The sequence below is a fragment of the Cucurbita pepo genome, chromosome 1 (assembly GCF_057944985.1).
Source record: "Cucurbita pepo subsp. pepo isolate OVF chromosome 1, ASM5794498v1, whole genome shotgun sequence".
NCBI lineage: Eukaryota > Viridiplantae > Streptophyta > Magnoliopsida > Cucurbitales > Cucurbitaceae > Cucurbita > Cucurbita pepo.
The window spans coordinates 14,888,719-14,903,024 of NC_141798.1; the positions used below are offsets into that span (position 1 = coordinate 14,888,719).

General features: G+C 37.0%; 1 protein-coding gene across 1 annotated transcript; it reads right to left on the reverse strand.

Annotated features, from left to right (window-relative positions):
- Positions 1–667: 667 nt before the first annotated feature.
- LOC111799622 (transcription factor HHO2) lies at positions 668–2,726 on the reverse strand. Its single transcript, XM_023683041.2, has 5 exons — positions 2,327–2,726; positions 1,954–2,249; positions 1,612–1,876; positions 1,424–1,500; positions 668–1,093 (listed from the first exon to the last, which is right to left on the reverse strand). The coding sequence occupies exons 1-5, from the start codon at positions 2,469–2,471 to the stop codon at positions 788–790; spliced, it is 1,089 nt and encodes a 362-aa protein (XP_023538809.2). The 5' UTR covers positions 2,472–2,726; the 3' UTR covers positions 668–787.
- Positions 2,727–14,306: the final 11,580 nt, after the last annotated feature.

The following is a 14,306-nucleotide window of genomic DNA, read 5'->3' on the forward strand; positions in this document are numbered from 1 at the left end:
CCTATTTGGTCAAGTAGCTCCGTAATGAATTCTATCTCGTGAAATTATCAAGTCCCCTACGCATAGTGAATCAACTATAAAAGTCATTCTCACCCATGGGAGATATTTTGGCATATTGAATCAGTTACAAAAGTCATTTTTGAATCAACTATAAAAGTCATTCTCACCCATGGGAGATATTTTGGCATATTGAATCAGTTACAAAAGTCATTTTTCACATGAACAAACTGAATCAAATCATTTGTAACAATTACAGAGTGAGTTAATGTAAATTAAAGAAAATGTTCGTAATTCAGATCAAGTCACGTATGATTATCCTGTGAAATATTAAGAGATCAAATATTTGATAGTCTATTCTTATACAAACTCATTGTATAAGAATACCTTCACTCACATGTCTCCACTAGAACAAATTGAATCAAATCATTTATAGCAATATACTATACTATAGACCATTTAAGTGATTAAGGGAAGAAATGGATTTTTATTTTGTGTGCTGCTATGGAATTTACAGTGTCTGGCAGTGGGATGATGAGGATTGTGAAGGGTGTGGGCAATGAAATGGCGATTTGTTGCATAGCAGGTATGAATTCTGTTGCCTTATCATGTATGTTTGTTCATTATTAGTATCATTATTTTGGGAAAGATCAAAAAAACCAACACAAAATTGAATTAGTGTCACCATTTTCTTATTTATCTATGGAGCAGGCTCTGTAACAAAACTTTCACACACCATTCACACAATAAAAAAAGAAACACAAAATTCCCAACTCCAATTACACCCTCATCAAGCAGGTGAAACTGATGACGTATGTGTGGAGGACGATGTAGTAGCAGAATTACACTCCGCCGCACCCCCAGATACTATAACCTTCGCCTTCGCCACTGTACTCGCTAATGCCTGTGCCGTCGTCCTAACCACCGGTGCATACATTCCGTTCGTGGTGGCTGCTCTCACTTCTTCTCCGGTGGATGTGGTGGCGTACTCCGCAGCCGGTACCCATATGCCGCCCACAACCAGGAACTGCGGCGTCTGGGCGGTGTCGTCGTGGTGCATTGTTGTACTTGGGCGTCTCGTGTGTAGACGATATTTCTGAACAATTTTTTCATTCCATAATTAACCTCAACCAATTTTACAATTTTTTTATTAAAATTTTACTTAATTCATAAGTTATTAAATTGTTATATTTATGAAAATATTGGAATGAGATAATTGCATGAAGGACAAATTGGTCATAAAAGTGGGAGTACTGACAAAACTTTCATGATATCTTATCTTAACCTAAATTTAAAAGTACAAATAGCCAATAACCAAACCCACCAAATAAATAAAATTAATTTTTTTTTTTTAAAGAAAAGAAAATATAGAATTAAAAAAAAAAAAAAAAAAAAGGGGGAAAAAGAAAATTCTAGATTTCCAAACCTGTAAATGACTTTTCACTTCGTCGTTGGTAAGACCATCCACCTTCATCAACTCTCTGATTTGCTTCGGCGTCGCCACTGCATTTCCGTTCACAATAATCAAAAATTAAAAATTCAATTTCTCAAAAGAACCCAAAAAAAAAAAAAAAAAAAAAAAAAAAGAAAGTCCATTTTCATGTTCTTCCCTACCATGGGAACCTCCGAGCTGTTGAAGAGCATGAAGGAATCGCCGGTGTAGCTCCGGTGACCAGCACCGTCTTTGTTTCCTCTGATTCTGCGCTTCTTTTTCTTCCCGTCGATTACTTCCACCGGACCCCATTTCCGCAGTGGAGCTCGTCGCAGCCGGAGTCGAAGTCGATGACGTTCCTCCGCCACCGGTTTTCTCCTTCTGAAATGGCCGGAAAGCTCCGCCATTACTCTTGACCTCAACAACAGCCGTCTTCTCCGGCAGGTCCTGCACCAAAACCCAATAACCTCTAAAGTTCCGACGAGACTAATTTAGAAATCCGTAGAACAGAGGAAAATATTTACCTGATTCAAGGCAGAAGGATCCTTCCAAAGCTGGGCAGATCTGAGCCAATCCGACGGACACAAATTCAAATTATTTCGATCAGAGTCGTCAGTGTTCTCCGTTTGAGTTTCACAGGGCAGTTGTTCTTGTCGTTGTAGTTGTTGTTGTTGTTGTTCAGAATCAGAAACCCCATATCTATTAATCGGAATAAACTCCTCAAGAACCGGACCCACGTCACTGGAAGTCTGCTCCGAACACTCCGATAGACGATTCTCCGTCGTAGTCTCCGACACGTGATGCCTGCAACAATCAATGGCTGGAAAAACCCAAAAGAGAAATCAGAAAAACCAAGAAGAAGACAGGGGGAGTTAATGGAGTCGGGTCGGGTCGTACCGCGAGTAACAATCTCCAAACAGAGAGGGAGCTCGCGCTGGAACATGAGGACTTTACGGCGCTCTTGTTCCAAAGTGAGGGCGAAATCGGAGAGAGTGAAACCCATTTTAAATGCAATTTCTTGCATTTTGTGGGAGAAAATCATGATACCCAGAACAGAGTTTGTGGCGAAAATGGGTCTGAAATTGATATGAGGAGAGAGGGGGAGAGAAATGGGAAGAAGGAGGGTGGATTAGAGAAGGAAAATGGGATCTAGGATGGAATCACTGGAAGGAATAAACTTGGGGGAGGAAGCTGTAGGATCATTGAACTAACAAACAAAAGGAAGAAAAACAGAGGGGGTTGAGAGAGAATGGTGTGGACCCAGGGGAGAATTTATGGGAGGCTGATCGGAGAAAGGGGGGATGAGAGACTAAAATATCGAGGTCGGGGCGTCGCGTAGTGGAACGAATCTCTCTATTATTCCATCGCCCTTTTGAATAAGCCAACGCCAATTTTTTTTTAGCTCTCATTCTTCTCAAACAATACTTATCTACTACTTCTACAGTGAATTCAATTTTTATTAATTATTTACAAAATACTACTATACTTTCTAACATTATATAAATATTCTTAAGCTTTAAAAAAAATTTAATTAATACCCTTCAACTTAACAAAAAAAAAAAAAAATAAAATAAAATAAATTAAAAGTAGTATTAGCCTCTTCATTTTTATAAATAAAATTGAAAAAAAAAATCATAATATTAATATATTGACGGAAACTATCTATCTCCCTCTCACAAGTTATCTCCAAACTTTTTAATGTTACTCTTCAAAGTTCATCATTATTTTTTAAATATGATATTAATGAAAAATATATTTTTAAATTTTTTTAAAATTTAAATTTAAGGGTATTAATGAAATGGTATATTTTTGAAAGTTATTTGGTTATGGAAAATTTTAAAAGTAAAAAGAGAATTAGAAAACATAAAATAAAAGTGAATATTCGATTGGATCCCGTTTGGGTCACCCATCTATGTGGTGTCGGTGACGTAGCGCCTTCCCACCCAAAAGCATGACTGCCATCTGCCTCAATGCCCTTTTTTTTAATTAAATATATATAGAAAAAAAAAAGAAAATATGTATAGACCTTTTTCCCCCAGAGAATATACCGAAGATTCGAACAAGGATAGAGGAATCTTGGGGTGTGATCCAGTACGGCCGTGCACACCCACCAACAACTAATCATTCATTTTGGCCCTTTCCCCCTCCCCTCCTCTCCCTCCTAATTCTGACCTTTCATGCTCTCCAAAGCCACTCTCAACCATTTTCTTTCTTTACCCTTCACAAAATAAAATACTAATACCAATATTAATAATTCTTCTTCTTCTTCTTCTTTTTATTGGTTTACATTTATTATATCATTATCATCCTATTTATTACAATATTCTCGTATGCTTCCTATCTTATTCAATAATTTATATAGCAACAGCTGTCTCTATTTTTAAATGTATCGAAGATCTGTTTCTACATATTCAAACTTATAATTTAGATAAATATTCAAACTTCTAATTCAACGCAGCGCAGGTGTTGTGGATATGTATTGAGATACAATTAATTTAAAAAAAGTGATTGAGATTAAAGATATGCCTATAACAACAAAATATATCTTTTTTTGGTAACTATCTAGCTTGACTCGACAATTTTAGATTGGAAATGATGGTAGAATTTTGTTTATGGGGATATTTACACAAATACCCTTTTATTTCACTATTATTTTTTTTGTACTTTGGGAAATATTTCAAAAGTGTTATAGGGACTAGACTCAATTGATGCTGCATCCATGACTGAATGCTCCACTAAAACCCTAAAGAATATGTATATATATAAAAGGCTACATGTATGTGAGGCTTTTGAACACCAAATGCATAAATAATAATAATAATAATCATAATAAAATAAATATGGCTAACTCTCTTAATAATAATAATCATAATAATAATAAGAATAAAACAAAAGCCTCTCTGTCCCATTTATTGGCTACAATATAGACATTTTAAAATTGAATAAAGAAAAATATTACCCAAAATGGAATTAGCAATTTTTTCTAGGTCAGGTGGTATCTAACATTTATTTATTTTTATTTTATTATAATTATTAATATCTTTTAAAGACTAAAATCGCTTTTAAAAAAAAAAATAGTAAAATTAGATTAATTTAAAAACTATTTTGGAAGAAACACTTAAAAATTAATTATAAAAAATGAATTTGAAGTTATTAATCGAAAATTTAAAAATATGTAATATAAAAAATATTTGTAGTGAGTAGAATTACTTTTTAAATATAATACAACTAAAGTTTATACTAATTATTTTTTATAAAATACTTCGAAAAAAATACCCTAAATTTAAATTTCAAATTTGGGCCTAAATCTTGGGCCGAAACTTCATCTGTTGTGATGCGGTCCATAAGAAGGAGAGAGATTGTATATTTTTTTTTCTCTTTTATTTATTTATTTATTTATTAGGATTGCTTTTTTTTAATTATTTTATGCTCGTTTCGGTTTTACTGATATTTAATTTAACTTTGGGGAAAACAAAAACTTTAAAATTAAATTAAAATTGTTAAATGAAGAATGAAGATATGATATATAAGTTAATAAGATATTTACTTAATTAGATAGTTTGGGAAGAGATAATGGAAACTGAAAAGGGTTTGATAGGAGGCATTATGATGAAGAGGTTTGGGGAGATAAGTGGGTCGGAGATGGCACCAAATCATTTGGGCTGGGCTGACAGAATGAATGGGTTGAGTGGCTCAGCAGTGGGCTGCTGTTGCATTAACTATTGCAATAATTGAGTATTTCAGTTTCGTGCTCTTTTTTAGAGTAAGATGGAGGGTAAATTGACTAAAGTGCCCCTAGGATAACCTTATGCTCTCTCAAGTTCAAAACATATGCCTAAGTACTTCCAAAAACATACTATGATCCTTATAAAAACTTGAACAAACTAATATGACAATTCACATATACATCACCTTTGAGATTAGATTAAGGTTTAAGAAGATATGATAAGATTTGTGCGCGGTTGTGTTCTAGAGTCTATGCAAGTCCCAAGGTCACTAGAACATGACATGAAATGTTACAAGGAAATTATGCATGATATTACAATGATAAGAACATGTTCGGATATGATTCAAGATTCAAGTAATAAAAGACAAAAATACCCCTAATGAACTTTTTAAAAAAATTCACGAAATTTTCATGACCTTAAGAGTTATGTTATGAAAAGTAAGATATTATGAATGACTTTGAGGTATGAGGTTGATATGTTACATCAATAATACATTTATGCTTATTCTAGGACCATGAATTCTAAGCATGGGATTAAGTTAGTGTGTCACACATATGCATTACCCTAGGTCTACTCATGATGTTATTCCAAGATTTACTTCTTTAAGAACATGAACAAGAAAACATTACACACTCCACGTTCTAAAGTTATCATGACCCTCAAAGAATGTTAGGTAATACTCTAATCATGCTCAAGATGACCCATGACCTCTTCCATTTGGTGCTTCTCAAGACCCATGTTTTTCTCTTCTAGGTGGGATGCTCTACATCATGTCTTTCTTAGCACGATGTCATGCTTTGGCCTCATGTTTTCTCTCACCTAGATGAGATGCCCTACACCATATTTACCTTTGAGGATGTCAAATCCATGTTATGCACCAATCATGTGATCTTTTGGGTTTTCATGGGGAGTAGTCATGGGATATGATGAGGATAGCTACTAGGTTGACCACATGCCATGTCTCACGATATAGAAAACAACGAAACTAAGATAGTATATGGTTAGCTCACGAGAGTATGTTATCTTAGCCAACAACCAAGAACTCCTAAACCTCCACGGTACAACATGTTTATAACTCAACTAAATCACTTGGAACGTAAGAAGCCTTGGATGTAGGTTTCAGACTACATAGCTTGGAACGTAAGAAGTCTTGGAGGCAAATTTCAAACTGTGTCACTTGGAACATATGAAGTCTTGGATGCAAGTTTTAGACTACACCGCTTGGAGTGAGAAGCCATGGGTGTAGGTTTCAGACTGTATAGCAGGTAATGCATGAAGCTCTGGATGTAGATTCAGAGTACATCGCTTGGAATGCATGAAGCTTTGGATGTATGTTCTCAGATTATTGTCACTTGGAACACATGAAGCAGAACACATGTTATCAGGTTTATGGCTTGTACCGTAAATTTTAGGGGAAGTGTTTTATAGAAAATAGAACGAGAAACAAGAATTACGAACAAGGACAAGAACGAGGATCAAGAATCAAGAATCAAAATTAAGAACTAAAACAAGGATCAAGATCCGAGTTCTTAGAACTAAGAACCCAAAACCTCAAGACTAAGGCCCTTAGATCAAAACCAAGGAGAACTCAGAACCCAAGACCCAGGTTTTTAGGCTAGATCGTGACACGAACTCAAGAATTGAACCTAAGAGCTTAAGTTCTCAAGACAAGAACAAAAACATTAGAAGAAAGAGGATGGTACTCTAGCACATCTTAATGACACGATTAAGAGCCTACAAGTAGGTTACTTTATAAATCATTGTACTCGTTCCTATTCTCTCATTTTTTAGGTGACAAGAAGGAGCTAGTCAAGGGTAGAAGTGAATTCAGAGCATGCACCATACAAAATCAAACCATGTTTCAACTTTTTTTAATGTTTTAAGTTGTTTTTTTTACCGACCTAATGTATTCAAACTTTACTTTAGATTTGTATATAAATGTACTTATATTTTGTTTTAAAGAAAAAAAATTGTTCTTTTTACCGTGTCTTTTTATGTTTTTAAGTTTTTAATAAGTCACCGCTTGTGAAAATCGGGTCCTGATATCTTTGGTTTAGGCTCTAAACATGTTTTATGTCCGCCAAACTTTACATAAATTTTATTATAGCATAATAAGTCATCCATTAAATAAGTAGAGGAATTCATTAAATGAGTTACTTTCAAGTATCATGACTCCCAAGCAAAAAGTTGGGTTTTAATTGGTAAGAATTGGTCTAATTGAGAATAATTTTTTTTTTTTTTAGGGATGATCTTGTTTATTAAAAACAAATTTAAACCACAATTAAATAAAAAACAAAATTCAATTATAAAAATGTTGTTCAAACTTATTACAAAAGAGAAAGGGGTATTTGTAATACATTTACCATTACATAAGATTCCAAATACAAAGATGGATTGACACTCTGGAATGATCCCCACTTTAACTGCGCTGTTCTCGAACATTCTCCACCTCAAACAACAACTTGCAAACACCTAAAGAAAAGAAGAGGAAATGGTGAGTAAAAATAATCCTAACTAAACCTAAACCTTTCCCTTTCGGGCTTCCCCTCAAGGCTTTAAAACGCGTCTGCTAGGGAAAGGTTTCCACACCCTTATAAAGGGTGATTTGTTCTCCTCCCCAACCAATGTGGGACATCACAAATGAAAACGAAAAAAAAAAAAAAAAAAAAAGAAACTCAGTCGCCGGAAAACCTGCGAGTTTTCCGGCGACCGCCGAGTTTCGCGGAACCCACGCGAAACAACGGCCACAGCACGCCCACCCTCAGCCCAGCATCTTCAGAACGCCTGCAAAGGGAGAAAAGAGAGAAAATTTCGAGAGAGAGAGAGTTTGGACAAACGTCGGCGAGTGTCCAATTTCTCCGACGAGCCCTCAAACCACCCTTAAACCGACACCAAACGACCTATTACTACCGTAAGAGAGATCCCTAACGAAAGCACAATAACTCAGGGTGCGTTTTGTGTTATTTCGTAAGCGTCGTCGTCGGTAACCGAGGTCGGAAAGTTTGGTTTCTTAATCGATTCTTAGATCTATGGCGTTTAGGAGCTTTTAGGCCGCAAAACTCCCAAAAAGGAAAGAAGAACGACGAACAAAGAGAAAAAGGGAAGGAAGAGGACCGAAATCGGCAACGGAAACGCCGCGGGAAGGAGAGAGAAAGCTCGCCGGAAAATCGGCCAAAGTCGGGTAAGGAAGACGAGATCCACGGATCCGGGTCAACCCGAACCCAGAACCCGGGAGAGCCAGCCCGTTCCTCCCTTGGCCTCTGCCTTCGGCCCAGCCCAACTACAGCGGCCCAAACCTCAAACCGGCCCAGAAGCTACGGTTCAGTTGAACCAACCCAGACTAGACCCACGGTCCAATTGAGCCGGCCTGCAAACCAAACACTTGCGGCCCAGCCCAGTAAGCCGAGGCCCAACGTTTAGCCTTGGCCCAGTAGCCTTCCACAGCCCTCGACCCGAACCACGACCCGAACCGGACTCCGACCCGCGCTTCGACCCGACACTACCGCCCGACGTGGCTTTCTTTGCTGCTGCCACGTGTCACACAGCGGCGCGGCAGTCCTCGGCTCGGCTCGGCGCAAACGGCTCGGGCTCCCTCCGGTGACGCTCCGGCGGCTCCTCCGGCGGCTCCAGCGGCTGTTCGGCTCGGCTCACCTGTTTTCAGCCCGGTTTCCACTGTTTCGACCCTCCCGGATCTATTTTCGGCCCCGATTAAGGTATCCGAGGCCGTTTTAGAGCCGTATTTCACATTTATTAAATTATAGGTAAATTAATTGTGAAATACTAACGGAAAGTGGTGAACGGCGTGATAGGAAACAAACCCAGCGAAGTAGGAAGCAGCTCTCACGGAACGGGAGCTTACGTTTAGCTATTTAGGGAGTACTTCGGCCGAGGCCAACCAAGTAAGTGGCCTTACTATAGGATAGGCTAAATAGATTGTATGATGCTTGATGATATGTGCCAGTTTATACATATTTTGTTGAGTGACGCTTAATATGTTTGACGCACGTTGTGGCATTATGATGAGCATGATGATTGCATGATTTTTACCTTAATATGATGATGTTTTTCATATTGAGCATGCTAGATGATGATGAGTGCCATACTGCATCATGTCGTTAGATCGACGTAGGACACAACCCTAAGAGCATGAAAATGATATTAATATAAATATCCACGATATACGTTACCTAGAGTAACAAAGAGATGAGACTAGAGGGTTGTGTCCGAAGAGACATTACGATGGATTCAGAGGGACCTCATGCATTTTGTATGTTCATAAGCATAGGGCTACTTCCCCTAGAGATGATGAGTGCAGACGCGCACCTTATGATGAGCGCGAATGCGCACAGGTGCGAAAGCACACAGATGAGGGTGTTCATGAGGCGCATGACACTATGGGGTTCCGCTGACCTCCGGACGTCGCTACAGATTAGCATGACCAGAGGGTCCAGGGGGTGTGCGAGCGCCCTGGGGACTCACACTCGCACGTGTGAGTCGTGTGTAGGGAAGTACTACACATCCAATTTGTCCGAGACTGGAGGCCACCCCTAAGATGATTAGAGATAGGTCCCTATTCATGATTGCATGTGTTTGCATTAGCATGGCCCCTATAGTGGGGTCACTTACAGAGTATTTCTTCGAAATACTCAGGCCGTGTGCCATATTGTTTTTCAGGTAAAGGCAAGGCTCCCATGTACGGTTGACGGTGGCATCGTGATCAGAGACTGTGGCGCGTGCATAGGATAGTTGCATATTTTATTCCTAGTCTTGGTTAGGATAGGGCGTTGCATTTCATTCATTTATATTAATTAATTTGTAATCGTTTTATTTTATCTTTTTGAACTCCAGCACGATATTTGAAACACGTAAGTCCGACAGTGTTTTCCAATGTTTTAATGTATTCTGAAGTTTTTAAATTTTTCCGCTAATAAAGATGAGCATGCTTAGATTTTTATTCTGCATTAGGGATGAGCATGAGACGTTAGTGGCGACTCTAGATATGTGGAAATTTAGGGTCGTTACACTCATCTCATCCAACCTAGTAAGTTGCCACAAATTTTCTTTGAGCTTTAAGAAGTTTGGGCCTACTTCAAGAATCCTCCTACTAGTGGTACCTCTCATGAGCTGAACTATTTATGTAGTAGTTCATCTCCGGTTAGGGCGGATTTATTCTACATACAATAGTATCTTTTGAATTATTTACTTATGTAGTTCTTCGTGCCCTCTCAAAACGAGTTTATCCTACATACAATATTAGCTCCTCATGCTTTCTACTGGTGTATTTTCTCTTCTCTTCTCAAGGAGAGTTTATTCTACACACAATAGTAGTTCCTCATGTCTTCTAATTATGCCATTTACTTATATAGTCTCTCGTCCTCTTTCAGGGTGGATTTATATTCTACATATAATAGTGGTTTCTCATGTTATCTACTTAGACAATCTCTCATACCCTCTCAAGAGGGGGTTTTACACAGAGTAGTAGTTCGCCATGTTATCTACTCATGTCATCCTTCATCCACTCTAATGGACAGTTATGGATGAATGATTATGCATGTTATGAAAAATTATGAAAATGCCCATAGAATGAGAATTGATGAAATATGCCTATTTAATGCTTTCCGCTATGCTAGAAAGGAGGATGAAAAAATCATGTGATGTGTGGTCCAAGTTTTTGATGGACGTTATCACACCGTTGAACATGTTTGAATTGCATTTATTGATTTAAGCTAGATGCAGGTGAATACTTGTATATAACGGGGACTTGATGACTAAAAAAAGGGCAAATTTTTTGGGAAATAAACACGTAGAATTTAAAACGTAATTTAAAATATATTTATATTATAATAAAATAGTGTTCATACATAAGTAGTTAAAACACGACAGAATAGTTACAACACAAAATATTTAAAATAACAAGACGTAGAGGACAACGGGTTTAGCTTGTCTATGACACCTGCTCTAGAGTCCGCTCCGATCTCGATCAGCTCCTTATTTACCTAAAAAACATGAAAAATTTGTAGTGAGTACAAGGACCAAGTAGCCTACTTGTAGGCTCTTAATCGTATTCTTGATATACTAGGGTACCACACACGTTCTTGACTTGCTCTTATTGCAAGTACTTGGACCTTTTGGTTCTTGACTTGTGGGTTCTTATCATGATCTATCCTGAGAACCTTGGTCCTTTGTTTCTGAAACCTTGGTTCTGATCTAAGGGCCTCGTACTATGGTTCTAGGTTCTTTTCTCTAGAACATGGATCTTGATCCATGTTCTAGCCCTTGATTGTTGTCTCATTCTTTGTTACTTTCTAGGTTTTTGTTCTGTTTTTGGTTCGTTACTCCAAGACACTACCCCTCAGATTTACGATATTAGTCATGAACCTGATAACCTATGTCCAAGGCTTTATACGTTCAAGATTTCATGCATTCCAAGCGACGTAGTCTGAACCCGCATCTAGGGCTTGTCCTTAGATCACGACGTTTCTCCCCTCAATTTTTTTATGAAACTTAAAGATGGCATTACAAGGGAGAGCTTGGGATTGATTTCATACCTTCTCGTGCCGTAGCCTAAGATATTTTCCTACAAAGTTCATGAGAAATTTGATTTCTTACCCAAGTTCAAAATAGAGGATTTTTTATTAGGTAGCCATTTCTAGAGATTTTCAAGACTCGATTTCTTATAAAATCTCTTCCTTACCCTTCCCAGAAGCTAAATGAATTATTTTGGGGGATCATCTTTAAGCGTGGAACCTTAATTTTTCAGAAATCGTCTTTGGTCTACAACTCACCCGAAAATGCAAAAATTCCTTATCTTGGGTAGTTGTTCTACAACGTTCTAGCTTTCGATTCTTTCATCAAAGTCACTCAACTTGATCCTCTGAAACTAAAGAAATCTTCAATTTGAAGAAAAAAGAACCGTAGATAGGAATCGATACTTAACCCTCAAATTCTACCCAAAACTGATCTTCTTCAATTGAGCACGTTCTTTGGGTTATTTATCTTTGTGTTCTTATATAGAAATACTCCTTAGAGGTGCAAAAACTGATTGGAATCGGTTTCACTTGATGAATCAACTTGTACGCTCAGATTATATTTTTTAAGTTTCATTTGAAGCTCTTTAATGGCAGCCACAATTAGGGGAATATGTTCTAGTCTTTGTTAGCGCTCGGTTCCTTCATAAAACTTGTGGGTAATCTGGTTTAGAAACTGTAGGAATAAACTTGAAGAAAAATGGTGGACAATTACTCTCAAATTTAGAAGAAATTCGAGAGTAGGAGATTCAAAATCTAAATGGTTATTACTTGTGATTGGGAGCTCAACTCAGCTTGATTCTTGTTCCATACTATAGGGGAAACTTAAACTGACATTGAAACCTCTAGAATCTTCGTGATTTTGAGAATGAGTTTTCTGGATTATCTGTCAAAAATATCATCTGTGATTAGTGAGCTACCGACTTTCATTTTGAATTCTAGCCGTTGAATGTGGTGAGTTGTGTGCCTCTAGAACATACTCAAATTTGGAAAATATCCAACGGTTGGATTTGAAGATTCGAAGAATTTTCTTACCTCTCTAGCGAATATGATTTTTTGATCTGTGGCAATTTCGTAATTATCTCGAAGTTTAGGGATATTTTCGAAATATTTTAATATTATTTCTTAAAAAAATTATATTTTTTCTAAAAGTTTTTCATCGTTATTTTTCTCTACTCTAACATCTTGAAATTCCTTTTAGATAAGAAATTAAAAATCTGAAAAATTACTTAAAAATTGGAAAAATGAACTTTTTTGGCATTTAGACTTTTTTTTTTCCTATCCATCTCTGGAGGCCAAGTCCCTAAAATTACTTATTACTTACTATAGAAACCACTTGCTTAACACCCTGGTTCTTGCTTAAATCCTTTAATTCTTTTCTTTGGATCTTTTGAGTCTCAAATGAGCGATTTATTCTTATTTCGAGTGTTACACTCTTCACTTAAGTGATTGATAAAATATCTCTAATAAGCATGCATGAATGTTTAGAATAACATTTCCATGCTCTAGGAGATTTATAAAATATCTTTCTAGTAAAGCATGCATGAACTAAATGTTGGGCGCTAGAGCGTTATAGAGTTGACTTAGGTCAATATGTTTCTAGTTGACTAAGCATCATAGGATCGTGAGTGTTGATCAGAGATATACACTCGAGTGCACCTAGAGAGGGGATTAGTCCTGAAGAGTTCATCCCAAACATGCTAGAAATGAGAAACGAGATTTACACTGCTTGGACACCCAAAGAATCTAGTAGACTTCATCAACAAAGATAACTAAGAAAGCCCAATAAGCATGATAGTAGGGTTAACAATTTCACTTGAACCCCTAAGACCATTGTGTAGAAACGAATCAGAGCGAAAGCTACGATTCTATAAATCGGTCTGAAAAGTGCATAGGGACTACACGGGCAGTAAGTTAATCTATTGTGTGTAGAAACAGATAAAGACGGAAGTTGCGAATCCATAAACAAATTTTGAAAATCAATTAGGGACTACATGAGTAGATATTATGAGAGAGTATTTCTATTGTGTGTAGAAACGAGTTATGATTGACGCCTCGACTCTGTAAACTAGTCTTGAAATGGGACTATTGTCTATATAGGTAGATGTGTTTAGGCGAAGGTGCCTATTGAGTATAGGAATGAGATAAGTCTGACGCTGCAACTCTATTAACTGGTCTTGGAATAGACTGGGGACTACATGGGTAGACACACGAGGGAGTGCTTCTATTGAATAGAAAAATGGGACAAAGCTTAAAAAAAAAAAAAAACCATTGTTACTTACTAGGTTATGGAAGGATGCAATAAGAGCCTACAAATATGTTACTTACTGAGTATATTTTTATACTCACCCCTTTTTTGTTCAGGTATTCATAGATTGCTAATCAAGGTGGGAGAGCGCTTAGAGATGTGCAGTTACAAAAGAGATCGTTCCGGAACGTTAGTCCATCTTGTATTTGAGTCTTTTATATTTTTATCACAAACCCATTTTTTTCCTTACTATCTTTTAATTGAATTTGATTTTTATTTAATTTTAATTTAAATTTTATCAAAATTTCATATTTTATTTTATTTATTTTTGGTCTTTTGTCTTTTTATTTACAGTTCAAGATCAAAGCCTCGAA